Below are 16709 nucleotides of genomic sequence, written 5' to 3'. Positions count from 1 at the left end.
AGGCCCGGTATGAGGCCTGAACTAAAGTAATGGTCAAGACTTTGCTAACATAAAGCAAAGTTAAGCTGTGAGCCAGAGGCAGGCCCTGCTCACAGAAGCTGGCAAGGAAAGGGCTGATACTGGAAAAAGAGACCTACCTAAAAGGTACTGGACACCAGATATCAGAACATTTGCATACTTGTACACTCCACACAGATAACAAGGAACAGGCTGACCCATCCCAACAACAGGGCCAAAAGGGTAATATGATAGAGTTGTTTTGTTCAAACCAATATGTACAAGGTGAGAGTCAGCACCTTACTACGTAGAGGGATTGTACCTTGCTATGTAGAGGGGTTGCACCTCAGTACGTCAGGAGTGATGTGTAACTTTTTTGTACCTCTGTATAAGAATGCATCCCTGAGTGGATGTCCTTGTCCAGCCTAGAGGGCAGTGGAAAGTTCCGCCACTGACTGAGCTGAGTCCATTGCCAGGGGGCACATATGTACTGGCTATCAGCACCTTGGACTTCGTTTGCCTGGGAGCTGGAGACTGTTTCTCCTCGACAATAAACCTGGCCGACATGCCTTCGTACCTTACTAGAGTCTGTGGTCATTGGGGGTTCTCTTGGGATCTGCTGTATCAGCTATCTGTGCAGAGCTGGGGCAGCACACAGAGGGAACACATGCACGCAGCCGATTGATATCAACATTGAACAGAGCAGAGCACCACTCCGGTAGCATCTGACAACAAGAGATACTCCTGTTTCACTAACCTTGCCTTCCCAAATTGTTTAGACAAAGCTGCCTAGGCTCCCTAAACGTTCTTTGCCTTTCTCTCCTTATCCCAGCACCTCTGATTGACTAAAGACATAAATACTGGGAGAGTGGGAAGGCTTTCTTAACAGGCAAGCTGCCACTCCCAACAGACAAACAATTGGAGACAGTAGGTATGGCTACACTTGCAGCTGTACCGTGCTGGGAGTTAAACCTGTCTCCCTACAGCTGAGTAGGGAAAGCGCTGCAGTCTGTCCACACTGACAGCTGCCAGCGCACTGTCGTGGCCACATTTGCAGCATCTGCAGCAGCATTGGGAGTGGTGCATGATGGGCAGCTATCCCAGCGTTTAAGTGGCTGCAGCATGCTTTTCAAAAGGGGTGGGGTGGAGAGTGAGTGGATTTTTGGAGCCGACACTGTGTCTGCTCCCTGCCTTGCAAGTTCTGACCCCCTCCCCCACCCCTCTCACTCACTGAAAGCAAACAGCAGCTGTTTGTTTCCTCACAGACCAGATAAGCAGCTGCTGCCAAAACGGACCCCCCCCCTTCCCTCCCGTGGCTTTTCTCCTCAAGCCCCCTCCCTCCCCCTCTCTTCAAGCAAACACTAGCTGTGGGTGTTCCAAAGGGAGCCCCCCCCCCCGCCTCTGCTCATTCACATCAAACAGGAGCTGTGTTTGTTTGTTTGATAAGCAGCTCCCTGAGTTCACAACAAAACAGAGAGAGGCATCACAACAAAACAAAGAGCGGAACCTTCACTTAAAAGGATTATGGGAAGCTTCCGGAGGTCAGGCACAGCGTACTAAGATGATTCCCTGTTTACACTGGCGCCCCAGAGCAGCCGCAGAGCAATACTCTTTATTCCTCTTGAGGAGGTGGAGTACAAGCAGCGCTGTAGCCACAGAGATACAGTGCTGTATGTGCCTTGCCAGTGTGGACGGTGAGTGAGTTACAGTGCTGTTGGTGGCTTTATTGTGCTGTAACTCTCAAGTGTAGCCAAGGCCAGTGTCTCCCTCAACAGATAAACAGCTGTTTACCACAAACAGTGGTTCATCATACTGAGCTACTTTAAGCAAATTATTTCTATTTTATTCTGGTCTGCTTGCACAAGCTTTACTTGTCAGCATTCCATCACCCACAGAAAAATCTGCCCTTCCCTTCCTCAGTTAGGTCTTTAACGTGACTATTAACTTTAATTTGCTCTAAAGAAATATTTTCCTGAGCAGTGAGTTCTTCCTGTGCTTCATCTAATTCCACATTCATTTGAGATATAAGATGGACATTCAGAAATTCCTTCTACTTACAAACTGCTTTTCTGCACAGACAAACAGTTGTTTCCCACAATCTCAGGAGACTCTCTTCTTTGCCATAGCATACCTGGTTAAACACAGACAGACAGACACACACACCCGTCTTTCACAAATCTCCCTGTTAAGATAACACAGAAGATTCACATTCATACTTATTACTATTCTAAAGAGAAGTTTTTTTGTTTTTATTTTTTAACCAAAACAAATTTAAAGGGGCATTATGAACTTAAAAAAATCTCATTTTCTGAAAATTGTTTGCCTATTTTAACTGATTACAGTTCATATTAATGTAAGGGAGAGTTTAGAGCATTTTCTTTTTGCTACTTCTCCAGTTAGTTTACTTTGTTTGTTTAAGCTTTTGCATCTCTCTTGTCTGTCTGTCCAGACCAAGGTAACACAGCATCAGGAGCAGCAGCCCACAGCATGTAATTGTCCCAGGTACTGGGTAGGGGCTTGAAGAAAACTAGATATTGAACCTGGTCCTGATTGCTGCTGACTCTACCTGGAGAAGGGTTACATACATTTATGTGGACTTATGAGTACTAAAAAAAAACAACTCATGGAACTTGTATAAAAACACCTCCTCTGAAATGGGTTGGGCTTGTTCTGAAATGTAGTGCTGCTTTTTTTTCTCACTGGGTATGCACAGCATGTTGTGGAATACCAGGTATTGTCTTTCCAGTTCCAGTTCCAGTTCTGCGCTCTGTGGTGAGTGTGCAATGGATGTCAGATGGCTGTTGTCTGCCCATCCTGACAGGCCCTGTGCACTTTGCTGGGTCTCCTTCACTTTGCCACTTGCAGCCTCTCTGGGGCACAGGCTAGTGATGCCCCACCCAGCTTGGCTGACATTGCTATCGTGTCTAGTGGCCAAGACAGGATGCTGGCAGGTATGGCTGTTGGGTTGGCAGCAGTTTCAGGTGCTGTGTCTTAAAGTGGGTAGAAAGGAGAGGACAGGGCTCTCTGTCTGCTAATACACGTGCTGCCTGTGACAGACTGACTCATTCAGGCACACGGCATATTACAGCCCCACGCACTTGCTCTAAACAAATGGTGCCTACATGGGATCCTTATCAGTGCTGGTACCTCTGAAAGTGGCTTTTGGTTTCTTTATGGGGGAGGCCTGCAAGTCTCCTACTTCAGCTCATTTGCTGCAGCAGAATTTGATGGTTTGGTGACATTCCCTCTGCATGTCATCACTTCAAAAGTATATAGATTAGAGTATCCTATTGTCATGCAAGTTCAGCGTCTCTAGTGGTTAATATGGTAATATTTTCAAGTGCTTTGAACACAAACTGCACTGAGAGACATCTAACAGTAAAGTGATATCTTAAACTGACAAGAGTAAAGCTCATCTCAATAAAAATCAACCATTGTAACATAGATTAAGTAGTACAGAAACTAGGGACCTTTGCTTGGATCCCCCAGAATCTTCTGAGGCAGAAAGCAAGATGGATTTCTGTAAGTTTGGAAGGATCTAGAAATTAGAAAATCTCTGCGAAAGGGAACAGAACTGTAACTGAGGCAGTGTTATCTTGGGCTGGAGACTGACGAGAGATGCCGAAGCTCCAAGAAGTATGAACTGCCTCATTCATCTCTGGAGCCTCATGGGGACAAAATTCATATAATCATTTAACTATTTTACTGCTGACCATTTTAGCAGAAACATATTTGGTATAGGTTCATTGGCAGAGTACCTTCACTTCCTCCTACCCACAAACCTTTGTTTTAAAAGAAGAAAACACTTTAGCAACACATTTTTAGAAATTTATTGTAAGCTATTCATGAAAACAGGCAAAAAGATAAAATATTGCAAATAAAGTCAGTTCACACAAACAGGCTCCATCATCCCACTTGCAAATAAACAAATCACTAGTAATTTGTTGAACAAACCTCCTTATTTGGATCAATGTAGTTTATTTGTCAGACTGCATAACCATCAGCTGAGTTGATATGACACCTTGGGATTGATCTTGCTTCCTTTTGAAGTCAATAGGAATTTGGCCACTAACTTCAGCAGAGCTGAAGCAGGATACTTATGGCATTATCAACCTAGTGAAAGGGTTGAACCATAGCCACTCTTGCACATAATGAAATTCCAAAACAATTCTGCAACTCCAATATTAATTTCTTGATCTAGGGATCCCAAAATCCCTGATCATGCATTTGTAACTGAGACACTACTGCCACTGAAATTCTTTGGGAGTTTTTCCTGAGTAAAGAATGTAGACTCAGGGCCTAAAAATAAGGTCTTAAATATGGCCATAACCAGGTACTCTGTTTTAAGGCATAGGGCTTGTCTACATCACAAAGTTGCAGCGCTGGTGAGGGGGTTACAGCGCTGCAACTTAGGAGGTGTACACATCTGCAGGGCATCACCAGCGCTGCAACTCCCTGTTTGCAGCGCTGGCCGTACTCCCGTTTTGTCTCGGGTGTAGAGGATCCAGCGCTGGTAATCAAGTGTAGACACTTACCAGCGCTTTTCTTGACCTCCGTGGAATAAGCAGGTATCGCAGCATACCTGAGGAAGCCTCTCTGGTAATCAAGCAGGTCTCCTTCCCCGGTTTGCTCTCGCGTTCCCCAAACCCCCGTGCAAGCAGGTCTCCTTCCCTGCGGTTTGCAGGGGGGTTCGGGGAACGCGAGAGCAAACCGCGGGGAAGCAGGTCTCCTTCCCTGCGGTTTGCTCTCGCGTTCCCCGAACCCCCGTGCAAGCAGGTCTCCTTCCCTGCGGTTTGCTCTTGCGTTCCCCGAATCCCCCTTGAAGCCACCCAACAGCGCTGCAGTGTGGCCACATCTAACACCACTTGCAGCGCTGGTTGCTGTAAGTGTGGCCACTCTGCAGCGCTGGCCCTATACAGCTGTACTAATACAGCTGTAACAACCAGCGCTGCAAAATTGTAGATGTAGACATACCCATACTGTATGTTTATAATGGTATTCCATTCTGCACGGTAAATAAAATGCATTTTAGAATGTGTTTTTGTAAATTAATAAAATTTAATTGTATAAACAACCAATTTGCTACAGATCATTGTGTGTGTTCTTTGGTCACTGATATCTTCTGAGTGTGAGATGTATTTACACAATCAAATTGCAGTATTAAGTGCTTTTAGGTTTCTTCCTTCTCTCCTTTGAAAAATCTGAACAATTTAAAAAAAAATAAAGCAGAAGCCTAATTTCCACACAATATTAAATGTTTTAATATTTGGTTTTCCTCCCCAATTACTGTTTTTAAAATTTAAAATGAAATTTTTAAAGGATTTTGCTTTATGAATAAAGTGAGGGTATTTTAAACCACCTGGTTTTTTTTCTCCTTTTTTTTTTTTTTACAACTGTTGACATTGGCTTTTTGATCATTAATGACAAATGTGATATTCATTTAAAATTAGAGAAATCTAACAATACCTACATTCAGAATCCATTTATACATGAACCCAGAAGTTTGATTGGACTTGTACCTCTGACTGGCCCAGTTTGACCAGAATTGCACTGGATTTTAGAAACCTGTCCCAGGAACTTGCAGTAGTGGATCTGCATAGGTAAGATGACACCATGGAGATGCAGTGGGCAACACAACAGGCTGGCAGGAAGCACTACCCAACCTAAGGCAATTGGGCATCTGGCTCCAATTGGTGGAGGTACATGTGAGAAGGGGTGTTAGATAGTGCAGACATGGGAAACCAGTAGACAACCTCTCCTTCTCTGGTCACAACCTGGAGTAGCTTTGGTGAAGAGGAAGTTACATAAGTGCAGGAAGCACTACTGTGCTTATCAGAGCTGGCTGCAGGCCTGTGCTACTGTTACTTATTTTCAGGGAAGTTTTAGGCACCAAAGCCCTCTGCAACACCCATTCAACCATAACCAAGAACCAGCATGCTGACAGCAGACCAGAAAAGGGAAGGGAGTTTCCATAACACTAAATAAAAGTCAAGGTCACAAGCCAAAGCTCCATTTCCTCTTGGGCAGCTCTTTTAAGCTGCTCTGACAACAGGGACCCTGGAAAGGGAATTGTGCTGGCAGTGGCACTTGGGAGCCAGGCTTCCAGCACTACCACTATTTCAGAGGACTAGCTGAGGTCTGAAATATTAAAGAAGAAATTGTAATTCCTTTCCCTGAAGATGAGGGGAGGGGGCAGGCCTCATATGCAGGCAAGATGGGAGGCACTAGCCTAAAATTAATCAAACAATCCCCTGGCAGGTGTGGGCACAATTGCTCCCTCATTCCTGGGCAGGTAACAGGAGAATTATCTTAGGATTTTTTCATTTTTGGTTGTCTGATACTTAAGCAGGACCCTGTTTACGACAGCTATTTAACGTATGACTCTACTGCCTTCTGTTGGCCAGGCTCCCTCCATCATTTCAAATCATCCATCTGCTCCTCCGCTCCCCTCGATAGTGGTTATCAGTATCAGCCATTCAATATCCAATGGCTACTGACAGCCACTATCCATTATTAGGCAATTCCAAAAACTGGCTTCCTCACATCCCTCATTTAACAAGTCATTATTACTTTAAAAACAGGCAGTTAGAAGACTGAACTGCAGGAAGAAAGAAGAAAATATATCAATGCATATAACAAAACTGCACTTAACCAAGCTATCCAGTGGAACTATAATATCCACTAGCCAACTATTAAATGCCAGCTTAAGAGCCTATGACACCACGGATAGAGAGGAGTGTCTCGAATACCCAGCTAGTAAATTACTTCTGGCACTACCCCTCTCACTAGCAGGCACTGAAAACACTTCATCTTTCTTCTCTGCAACCAATTGGCTGTGTAAAGAACTGTGCTTGCTGAAAGCTGATAACCAATATCAAGATGTTAGACACATGTATCCATGTAGGCACCCCAGATAAAATTCAAATAGAAAAGATTTCCAAAGCAGGCAGAGCAAACAGTCACAGCTTTAAAATAGAGTGCTCTATGTGGGGACACATGCTAGTGGAAGACATCTGGGCTGAACTAGCTGGATTCAAGTCCCAAAGGATGAGCCAAACAGGTCCAGCTCACAGGGCATGGCTGTTTCAAAATCTTATCTTGGGCTGCCATCATTCCACTAGATGCAGGTCAGTCTCCTCGACTGCCATTCTCTGCAGGCCTGGCCAAGTTGCTGGCTCCTTTATATGCTGTAAGTGAGGGGACTTCTACCTCTTTCCTTGGGTGATTATTTCCCAGTCTAAAGTGATCTTGGCATCAGGAAACTTTTACTAACATGAACCCTGAAGTTTTCCTTTATTCCATGTCTCCTCAATACTCCTAGTTATAGCCCCTTTCACCACTTTAAACAAATCCTCACCCATCTCCATGTTTACACTGCCACTGAGTTGTCATTTGATCAAGAAATGCATATTTAACTCTTCTGTCTTTCTAAGTCTGTCCCTCCAGTCCTCTACTCCCTTGGGTGGCTCATCTCCTCAGCTCCTTGCAATTTAGTGTCAGCTTTCAGGTAGTGAGATGTTCATCCCAAATGTAAGTGCAGAAACTCCTGGATCTTCCCCCAGGAGTGTTCCTGTGCATGGGCATGTGCTCTTCTCTCCCCACCACCCAGAATGGGCAACCCTAGGACACAGTCTAGGGCTACTGAGCAAAATGGCAAAAAGGGTGGATCGATTCGGTGGCCTGCTCCTGGATAACTCAAGAGTTTAAAGTTGTCTTTTCCATGTTGGCGCAGGCGCTCAATTGCCATCTGGGCAAATAAAGAGCTCTTCCAATTGCGATCATCTTCTCCTACCACCAAGAGAAAATGACCTTCTGCTTCTTCTATGGGGATGAGGCAGTGGGAATTAGCTGGATCCATTGGGTCATCCAGAGCATCAAAAATATCAAACACACCTGTCTCAGAAATGCTGATCTTGCTCATGTCAAACCGCAGCCCAGGCAGAGTCAGCTCACCATAGTGAAGAGCAGCAACTGTATTGGAGCTACAGCCAGAGATACAGACAGCAGCCACCACCTGTGGCAGGAAAGTAATCATGGAAAATGCCAGTTCTGCCCCTTTCCCTGTCCCGATTACTCCAATCCCTGGCCCTTTCACCTGCAGACAAAGAGAGGGAGAAAGGGAGTGGTGGCAAAGAAAAGCACATGCATTGATGAGACTGACATCAAATATGTTTAGAGTGGATTCTTCCAGGAATACTGTACAAAATTTAAGTTCCTGTTGGAAAATTACAAATGGGAACTGTGAATGCAGACCAGGATCATAATCCAGTTTTCCCTGTTTGTGTCCAATTTTTCAGAGAACACAAAACGTGCTAACTCAGGTAAAATATTGTGAATTCTTGCACTCTAGGGTATAACCATTCAGATCGGGCCAGCAGAAATTACTATTTCCTAGAGTACCACGGAAATTAATGTACTATTGTTCTTCCCCCCTGTCACATATTGCTACCAACACAGAACTGTTGATGAGTCTTCTCTCCAGTTCCCACATCCAGACAAATGTGTCTACAGGAATTTATCTCATTACACTCACCTTTGGGTGACGCAGTAGAAATCTAGCTGCCTCCTCAAAGTATTCGAGGTGCAAATCCTTCATGACAGAGGGCAGGTCCTCAAAGTCAAAATAGGGCAGAGAAAGAGCAGCAAAGCCACGGGTGGCTAGGAGACTGGATCTGAACTCAATCAATCCACCTTCATCACCAAACATGTCGATCACTCCTGGAAAGGGACCGTCCCCTACAAAAATGAGAAAAAGAACAACAATATTATCAGGCCAAGATATTAAAGGGAATATATTAAAGAATGAACTGCAAAATACAGGAGGCACAATTAATAGAAAACTTTTTATTACCTTTCCACTGGCAAGATATTATCAGTATTACTGATATTTCCCATTTCAGCTGTATGGTGCACCTGCTCAAACAAGTAAACGTACTTTTTAACTGCACCCAAATGTGCTTGCCAAAGGCTTTGCCTTCTCATCCTGAAGAAGCAGCTCATAAGCTAAACCAATGTGTTGCTGCAGCCAGTTTCGTTGGCTCAGATCCTCAAAAGTATTTAGGCAATCAATGGAAGTTAGGAGCTTGAATGCCTTTGTGGATCTGGGTCACAATTACTGCATAATGGTATGCATTTATTTTCTAGTCATGTTGCTAGCATGGTAGAGAATGGATACCTGATGAGTTTAGACCAGGAGTAGGCAACCTATGGCACGTGTGCCAAAGGTGGCCATAAGCTGATTTTCAGTGGCACTCACACTGCCCGGGTCCTGGCCACTGATCTAGGGGGCTCTGCATTTTAATTTAATTGAAGCTTCTTAAACATTTTAAAAACCTTTATTTACTTTACTTACAATAGTTTAATTATAGACTTATAGAGACCGTCTGAAAACATTCAAATATATTACTGGCATGCTAAACCTTAAATTAGAGTGAATAAATGAAGACTCGGCACACCACTTCTGAAAGGTTGCCGACCTCTAGTTTAGACTTTGGCCTAGGTTTGAGAATACTGTCCCCTGGATCTGTGAGAAGCACAAGCTATCTTCGTATTTTTCTGACTGGCCATCAAATGGCATGGTTGATCCATTCAAATCCAGGTTGCTGCAATGATCTACAGCTGAGAGAGGGAACAGGTCTATTCTCATGTGAATGCATCTTAACATAATGCACTGATGGAAGAACAGACCTCTTGGCTCTTAAGGAATTTTGGAAATGGAAGCGCTGAGCTCCATTGCTTAGAACATTTAAAATTAGACAAGCACTGAAAATATATTGTAAGGAAAAATCAGGCAGTGCAAGGGCTGGACTAGATGAGCTAGTTCTCTTTTTCATTTCCAGCGTCTATGATTCTAACAGTTCTCATTTTTCCTCAGCAATAAAGTTATTCATAAAAGCAGCAGATTGAAATGGAAATCACTGAGCAGTTTCATTGCTGCTACTATCAGCCCTTTGAGCAGCTGTGAAACAGACTAGTATGTCAATTTCACCGATACTGCTTGAGGAATGAGAAATCAAACATAAACAGCTAAGGCCCTAGTCATAACATTTTTTCCCAGATCTGGACCTTAGCGTCCAAAATATGGGTGTTAGTATGAAAACCTCCAAGCTTAGTTACCAGCTTGGACCTGGTAAAGCTGCCACCAGCCAGGAATTATACAGTGCCTAGCTCACTGTGGTCTCCCCAAAACCTTCCCTGGGGGACCCCCAGACTCAGATTCCTTGAGTCTCACAACAAAGGGAAATAACCCCCCCCCCCTTGTTTCCTGGTTACTTCCTCCCAGGCTCCCCTCCCTGGACGACCCTAGGAGATTCCCTGCTTCCAGTCCTGGAAACACAAGTACCGAGAGAGCTAATCTCTTCTCCCTTACCCACAGGGTATGCAAAGTCAGGTTTAGTAAATCTAACACAAAGAGATTTTCCCCCTGACTTCTTCCTCCCACCAATTCCCTGGTGAGCTGCAGACTCAATTCCCTGGAGTCCCCACTAAAGAAAAACTCCAACAGGTCTTAAAAAGAAAGCTTTATATAAAAAGAGTGAAAAAGGACATAATATATAGTCTCTGTATCAAGGTGGCCATATACAGGGTCAGTTGCGTAAAGGAAAAAAATGAATAAAGAGCCTTATCCAAAAAGAATACAATTCAAAACACTCCAGCAACTACACACATGTAAATACAAAAAAAAACAATATAAACCTATTGTCTTACTATTTTTGTACTTACAACTTGGAAACAGAAGATTAGAAAGCCAGGAGATAGAAAAATCACTCTCAGAGCCGAGAGGGCACAGACATAAGACAAAGAACTCACACCCCAAAACTTCCCTCCACCCAGATTTGAAAAAGTCTTGTTTCCTGATTGGTCCTCTGGTCAGGTGTTTGGTTCCCTGTGTTAACCCTTTACAGGTAAAAGAACATTAACCCTTAGCTATCTGTTTATGACATCTCTACAGATGTTTCCCCTAGAACCTCCCCCCTATGTTTCATAGTATTCTTTTGCTAGTGAAGTTAGTCACCTAACAGAAGTCTAATTCATTTTAATGTATTCTGTCCAACTCCTCTGGAATTCTCACAGTGCAAGCCATGGGTAATCACAGAAGCCTTAATAGAAACTAAAAAAAAAAAAAAAAAAGGTAAGTTGTAGGTGGCTTCTGTCTGACCAAAAGGGACTTTTTTTTTTTTTAGGCTGTATGAGAGGAATGCAGCAGGATAACAGCAAATTTACATAGCTTCTGGCCCAAAATTACAGGCCAAGATAAATGGGAGCCATAACTGAGGCTCCTGAGGCCTACATAAATGTCCTGACTTTCTGAAACACTGAGCACAAAGCATCTCTCTGACTCAAACATTAATTTTACTGTAACTTTAATGGGAGTTTCTGAGTGCTCAGTTCTTTTGAAAGTCAGGCCACTTAGGGGAATTGACCTAATAACTATTCCAGTATAGCTCCATGTGTGGCCACTTGTCATAAACAGATAGCTAAGGGTTAATGTCTCTTTCACCTGAAGCACCTGACCAGAGGACCAATCAGGAAACAGGATTTTTTTTTCAACTCTGGGGGGAGGGAATTTTGTGTCTGAGGTCTTTGTCTGTCTGCCTGCTGTCTCTGAGCTTTGGAGAAGTAGTTTTACTTTCTAATCTTCTGTTTCTAAGTGTAAGGACAAAGAGATCAGATAGTAAGTTATATGGTTTCTTTTCTTTGGTATTTACATGAATATAAGTGCTGGAGTGCTTTGATTTGTATTCTTTTTGAATAAGGCTGTTTATTCACATTTCTTTTAAGCAATTAACCCTGTATTTGTCACCTTAATACAGAGAGACCATTTGTATGTATTTTTCTTTCTTTTTAAAACCTGTTAAAGTTTTCTTTACTGGGAAATTTCAGGGAAATTGAGTCTGTACTCACCAGGGAATTGGTGGGAGGAAGAAATCAGGGAGATCTGTGTGTGTTGGATTTGCTAGCCTGATTTTGCATTCCCTCTGGGTGAAGAGGAAAGTGCTTTTGTTTCCAGGACTGGGAACAGAGAGGGGGAGTCACTCTGTTTGGATTCACAGAGCTTGTGTCTGTGTATCTCTCCAGGAGCACCTGGAGGGGGGAAGGGAAAAAAGATTATTTCCCTTTGTTGTGAGACTCAAGGGATTTGGGTCTTGGGGTCCCCAGGGAAGGTTTTTCAGGGGGACCAGAGTGCCCCAAAACACTCTAATTTTTTGGGTGGTGGCAGCAAGTAACAGGTCTAAGCTGGTAACTAAGCTTGGAGGTTTTCATGCTAACCCCCATATTTTGGACGCTAAGGTCCAAATCTGGGACTAGAGTTATGATACCACTCTATTCCAGAATAAAAGTATTTTAATTCCAAAATTATTACACTGATTTGGATACACAGTAATTATTCTGGAATAAAGTGATTATTATTTCATAATGGTGTCCTCACAGGAAGCTGTCAGTCAATTTCCTTGTGTAGACAAGCCCTCATATAGGTATTTAAGTATGGAATTAGGAGCCTAAATTCAGGCATCAATATATGAAAATCTTGGCCATGGATTTCTTTGAAGAAAGCACAGGTTGCAGGTGGAATCTGCTTTGGCCCTGATAAATGTCAGTAGACTGGGTTGTGTACCAAACTGAATGGAACACAACTCTAAACAAAATATATTTAGCTCCAATTTTATTGATCGCAGCAAAGAAACATATAGTTTTTCTTCAGTTAGAGAAGGAATCGCCAATTTACCACATACAGACTGCAGAAAATACAGGAAAAAAAACAACAATCTTAGGTCTTGATCTTGCTCAAATTTAATTCAATGGCAGAAAAAAATCATAATGATTTCAATGGGCAAAATTGGGGCTTTAATAAAGTATACCCTACTGTTGATGACAGCAGGACAAATTCCAAGAGAGGCAGACCTTTTTATAAAATGTGTAGCTGACCTCCTTGCTCCATCTGGATGCAGAAAATGTGAAATCAAAATAGAATAGTAAACCTGTACATTTGGATGTAGTTTTCAGGAGGGCTGGCAAACATTTTGCCTCTGCTTCTGTGAACAAGTGTTAAATGCAAGATTTTTCCTATTCCATACCGGTACTAATGACAAATTTAATAAAAACAGAAGTTAAAGATGAAGTGTGTCTTGTGAAATATAACAGAATGTTCCCATTGGGAGGGAAGATGAAGGATATAGTAAAACATTTTAGATGCATTACAAGTTTTTGTATTATACATTTTGGAAACTCTTGAAGGTCTGAGTATATGAATAAGATACTCCATTGCCACTGTTTGTGACTGAGGGCATTATAAAATTCAAACAAAAGTACTATCTAGGCTACATATGGTAGTATCACAAAACAGGAATGTTTAAAGAGACAAATTTAGTTCTAGGCTGCAGATTTGTGGCTACCACTAAGTTCAGTGGAAACCCTGTGCATGCCTGTAAAGTGGATGTGGCTCTTAGCAAAATACCCTGGTTTCAATTGGTGAATCGAGAGTGCTGACTAAGGGCCTCCAAAGTCCATTCAGATCAATCTGAGTCTGTCTGCTGATTTCAATGGACCTTGAATCACCCTCTAAATTAACCAGAGATCATGATCTAGGCCTCAATCTAGCAAAATACTTCCTTTATAGTATAAAATGCATGTATTTGCTATAATCTCGTCAGATGCCCTGCATATTTATATGCATTTGATGAAGAGAAGTGTCGGATAGGGCACAATCCTACTCCCGCTGGAATGCATGGGGGATTTTCCCCTGATTAGCATGGTAAAAGAAATGGGCCCATAACTATCTCCAGTTAAGAAGAAAACATGACTTCTCACTAATTCAATCACTCTTCTACAAATTTTGGGAACTCCACCACACTTTACCTTACTTCAGAGTTATGGGGAATCCCAAATGCAGATAGATCAGCTCATCATCACTCCATAACAACCACCTTTCTCTTGCTCTGTTATGCATTAATTAATTGTCATCTTTTGCTTTTACCACTGTTATAATAAACATCTAAGATACACAGCAGGATTATTTATAGTAATATATATCACAGGTTAGTCCTTTTCATTTTCAGCATTCATCTTATTCTTGTGAACTTAAAAAAATAAAAAGTAAACTATTGCTGCAGGAGTATGTGTGTGAGGACATGGACTATTTTACAGTCTTGTTTTGTGCAAACAGAAATCGTGTGTGATTGTCCTCAGATAAATTATATTTTGCACCTATATCATGTCTTCCAATTATTTAAATCAGCCTTTTTGGAATAACCATAAAAGCTTCACAGCAATTTCTAGATTTTTACACAATGAAAAGCCCAATCTTGTAAACCTCTATTGAACTCTGAGTCAGGAGAAATATGCTTTCACTCTCTCACATCCACACTAATCAGATGAGATAGTACTTTGCATAACAACACTTCGCACGTAGAAGCACCGTTCTGTCAGTGGATGTCAAAGCCCTTTACAGAGGCGAGTGATTGTCATCATTCCACTTTACACGTAAGAAAAGGGAAGCCGCCGGAGATTCAATGCCTCAGCCCACAAAAGGCAGAGCTTCCCTCACTCACCTGAGGGTAGGAACAGGCTGCCTCTCACGCTGCCCTCTTTCAGCCTAATCCTTCGCACACCGGGGGCAGTGAACCATCTCTCCACATTGGCCTTGGCTAGGACCTGCCCCGGGATGGTGCCAGGAGGACTGTGCCCTTGGTGGACTGACACTTCCACCTTCATGGGGGTCTTAATCTGCTTCGGCACGAGCCTCTGGTATGGTCTCTCCATGCGGGCAGGGGAGAGGCTCCAGAACAGCCCCATGGGCTCCACCCCCGTGTAGTCCCCTCCCTGGGAGGTGTCCCTGGACAGATCCACCTCCCCGCGGCTGTCCGCCAGGTAGTGGGCGCAGGAGTCGAAGAGGCAGCCCTGCTCGTTCGCCACGAGTCCCCTCAGCGTCACCCGCTGCCCCGGGGCGAGCCCCAGCACCTTGGTCGCCACCGGCTCGTCCGCCAGCCCCGCCGCGGGCTCCACAGCCACGGTCGCCGCCCCCCTGCTGCCGGAGCGCGGCCCCGGGGGCCGGCACTGTCTGGGAGGCCGCAAGCAGGCGGCCCAGGCCCTGGTTGTGGCCACTCGCCACATGGCGGGCAAGGGCAACCCCGCTCGCCGCTCCTCTCCGCGCTACCAGCCACGGGGCCGCCCGGAGCCGGCACTACGCGCCAACCCCTGCCCCGCTGCGGCCGGGCCGGGAGACCTCCAAGGCGGCCTCAATCGATCGCAGAGACACAGCGCTGCCTCCGTAGCAGAGGCTCTTCCAGGGAAGCCGCTTCTTGCAGCTGGGGGCGGAAGGGGAGCGCGCCCGCGCCCAGCCAGTGCAGTGAGAAGAAGACAAGGTGAAACCGCAGCCTAGATAAGCCGCCAGACGGGGCGGGAAGATCTTCGGGGAGGGGGGGAGATTTGAAAAAGAGAAGGGGAAAAATCGCCCCCGGCCAGGCGTAACCGACCACCTCCACAACAGCTAGGAGCTTAGGAACAGTGTTAATTTGTGCCCACGCTGAGCCCAGCCACCGCTAGGCTTGACATTTCATAGCTCTGGTACCTCCAGGCTTGCCACGTCCGAAATTAAAGAAAAAAATTGAGTCCCTGCACGTATTTCATTATAAATTAAGCACTGCTAAAGCAACCCGCCCACCCCCAAGTCACGGCTACATTACAACATTATGTTGACCTAAGAGAGGTCAGTATACAGCTGCCACAGTTGTTACATCACTTGTGTGCGCGCAGTATTAGCTCCTTGTAGTGGCAGCATAATCCTCAGCAGCAGCACTTGGATTGATTGTATTGTCAGGGTAGGGCACTGTGAGACAGCTCCTGAAAGCCATTCACAGTATCTCTAGTGGTTATAGACCCTTCTGCTCCATCTCCCGCAGCCTGGCCCCTTATATTTCTATCTCCCCTGCTTCCATCTCTTCCCACAGATTGTGTTCTCTTCTCATCCCTCTGCATTTGAGCAACTCGGGCTGCACCTTCCTTTCCCTCTACACAGCCAAGGCTCCAGCAGGGGTGTCACTGAGATCAAAGGACTGAAACTCCCTGCTCTCTGTACTTGCGTTTAGTGCTACAGCAGGCAGGAGTAGCAATTTCAGGAAAAGTCCTGCTCAGCCTATGCAATCTTGGAATGGATCATGCTCAGTCTGGTCAGCAGGAGGAGCTGTATGGGGAAGGGGTGTGCTCACTGCAGCGAGAATCTTTAAAGGTTAATACTGTCAGCCTCTAACAAACCTCTAATGAGCATGTGCAAACTTCAATTTCTAGAGGTTTATAATTTAGCTAAATTGGGCAGATTTTTACAAATCAACATGATACTAAGGTGATCCACCTGCCAAATTTTGAGTCCCTGCTCCAAATCCCTGAGGCACTACAACTTCTGAATAAAGTAGTTGTAATATTTTAAACACAGGAAAACCAAAAATTTCCCTACTTTTTCTTGGAAACGGCTGACCCATTTTAGCTGAAACAAAATCAGACTGAGGCAGATGACTGGCACAGAAAATTTCAGTCCAAACAGTTTAAGTCTGGCAAAGTTACAATCAGTTGAATATAGGGCCTTATAATGGAATACGTTAGGCAATCTTAACCTGTGTCGCTGCCAGCACTTCCTATAGTACAACTGCATGAAAATCCTCAAATATGTATTTAATTTTAATGATAATGAAAAAAAGTCTCCATAAAACACTACGCTT

The 16709-nt window shown here is 44.1% G+C and overlaps 1 protein-coding gene across 1 annotated transcript; it reads right to left on the bottom strand.

The window, feature by feature from the left end:
* Nucleotides 1-7100: 7100 nt before the first annotated feature.
* On the bottom strand, nt 7101-16693 carry LOC127052970 (acyl-coenzyme A thioesterase 5-like). Its single transcript, XM_050957141.1, has 3 exons — nt 14547-16693; nt 8531-8733; nt 7101-8092 (listed from the first exon to the last, which is right to left on the bottom strand). The coding sequence occupies exons 1-3, from the start codon at nt 15106-15108 to the stop codon at nt 7517-7519; spliced, it is 1341 nt and encodes a 446-aa protein (XP_050813098.1). The 5' UTR covers nt 15109-16693; the 3' UTR covers nt 7101-7516.
* Between the last annotated feature and the right edge of the window lie 16 nt (nt 16694-16709).

This window comes from Gopherus flavomarginatus, chromosome 5 (genome assembly GCF_025201925.1).
Source record: "Gopherus flavomarginatus isolate rGopFla2 chromosome 5, rGopFla2.mat.asm, whole genome shotgun sequence".
Classification (NCBI taxonomy): domain Eukaryota; kingdom Metazoa; phylum Chordata; order Testudines; family Testudinidae; genus Gopherus; species Gopherus flavomarginatus.
This window is presented reverse-complemented; position numbering and strand designations above follow the sequence as displayed.